The 1,170-nt window shown below is 14.3% G+C and overlaps 1 protein-coding gene across 1 annotated transcript; it reads right to left on the reverse strand.

The window, feature by feature from the left end:
• Nucleotides 1–524: 524 nt before the first annotated feature.
• Nucleotides 525–686, reverse strand: BO82DRAFT_294628 (uncharacterized protein; the record flags this gene model as incomplete). The annotated part of the gene is made up of 1 exon (XM_025631831.1): nucleotides 525–686. A coding segment is annotated over one exon (162 nt), but the record flags the coding sequence as incomplete, so codon positions are not given.
• Nucleotides 687–1,170: the final 484 nt, after the last annotated feature.

A 1,170-nucleotide genomic window follows, 5' to 3' on the forward strand; every position in this document is an offset into this window, starting at 1 on the left:
TAATTTAGACTTATATCAAAGAACTTTCTGAGCTAAATAGCTACTATATAATATTATTTTATTAGATTAGATTAGATTAGAATATCTACTATTTTTTATTATAGGTATTAGTATTAATTTTAATAAACTGTATAGAATTAAAAAAGTACAAAAACAGTTTAAAATATATAAATAAATTAGTAGAACCCCAGTTTTTATCTAAAATTAAATAATATATATTAGGTTTTTTACTATTTTAATTTATTTCAGCAGATTAGTTAAAGGTAATACTAATAAAAAAGTTATAAATAAACTTTTAATAAAAGTTCTAAAAGCTTAAAAAAGTCTAAATATTGGAGTAGGTAGTAGATAACAGCTATAAAATAATAGTATTAATTTAATTAAAACTTATTAAAATCTTTTAAAAATATATAATATAGTCTAGAAATTTAACTTACTGTTAAAAGAAAAAAAATTTTAAAAATTTAATATATAAACTAGTTTATTATAATTATACAAGTATCTGTTTAATACATTTAGTATATTTAGATTTTGTTTATAAAAATTCTAAAAATATTATTTAAATATATAATATAAATAATTTTAAGAATATTGTATAATATAAAATATATATATTGTATAATATAAAATATATATAGTTTAAAAATAGATATATTAGTTAAGCTAAATAGTAATATTATATACTTAAAATAGCTGTAATATATATAAAGTATAGTCTTTTGTTTATTTATTCTTCCAATATAAATATAATAATAAGTATTTTAAATATTAATCTTACTAAAGTATTTATATCCTATAGAATAATTTAGAATCTTAGAAATTAAAAATAGTAAATATTAATTTTTAACTATAATTTTATTAAGTTTATAATAGTTTATATATAGTTATAAAATTTTATTTTCTTTAAATATAAAAGAATACAGGCCTCTGCAGGACTATTAAATAAGTATATTTTTTTATTTATAATATTTTTATTAATGTAATTTTTAAATATAAAAGGTTTTTATTTTAATAGGGGGTAAATAGGTCTAAACAGCAGTAATTTACCCTTAAAGAATTTTAATAATATAGTTTTTATTATAATATTCTAAAAAAACTTTAGATTAATTAAATAAGAAATAATAAAAAAATTAAAAAGTTCTGCTAGAATAGATTTATTTTAGTAGTATT

The sequence above is a fragment of the Aspergillus uvarum genome (assembly GCF_003184745.1).
Source record: "Aspergillus uvarum CBS 121591 unplaced genomic scaffold BO82scaffold_72, whole genome shotgun sequence".
NCBI lineage: Eukaryota > Fungi > Ascomycota > Eurotiomycetes > Eurotiales > Aspergillaceae > Aspergillus > Aspergillus uvarum.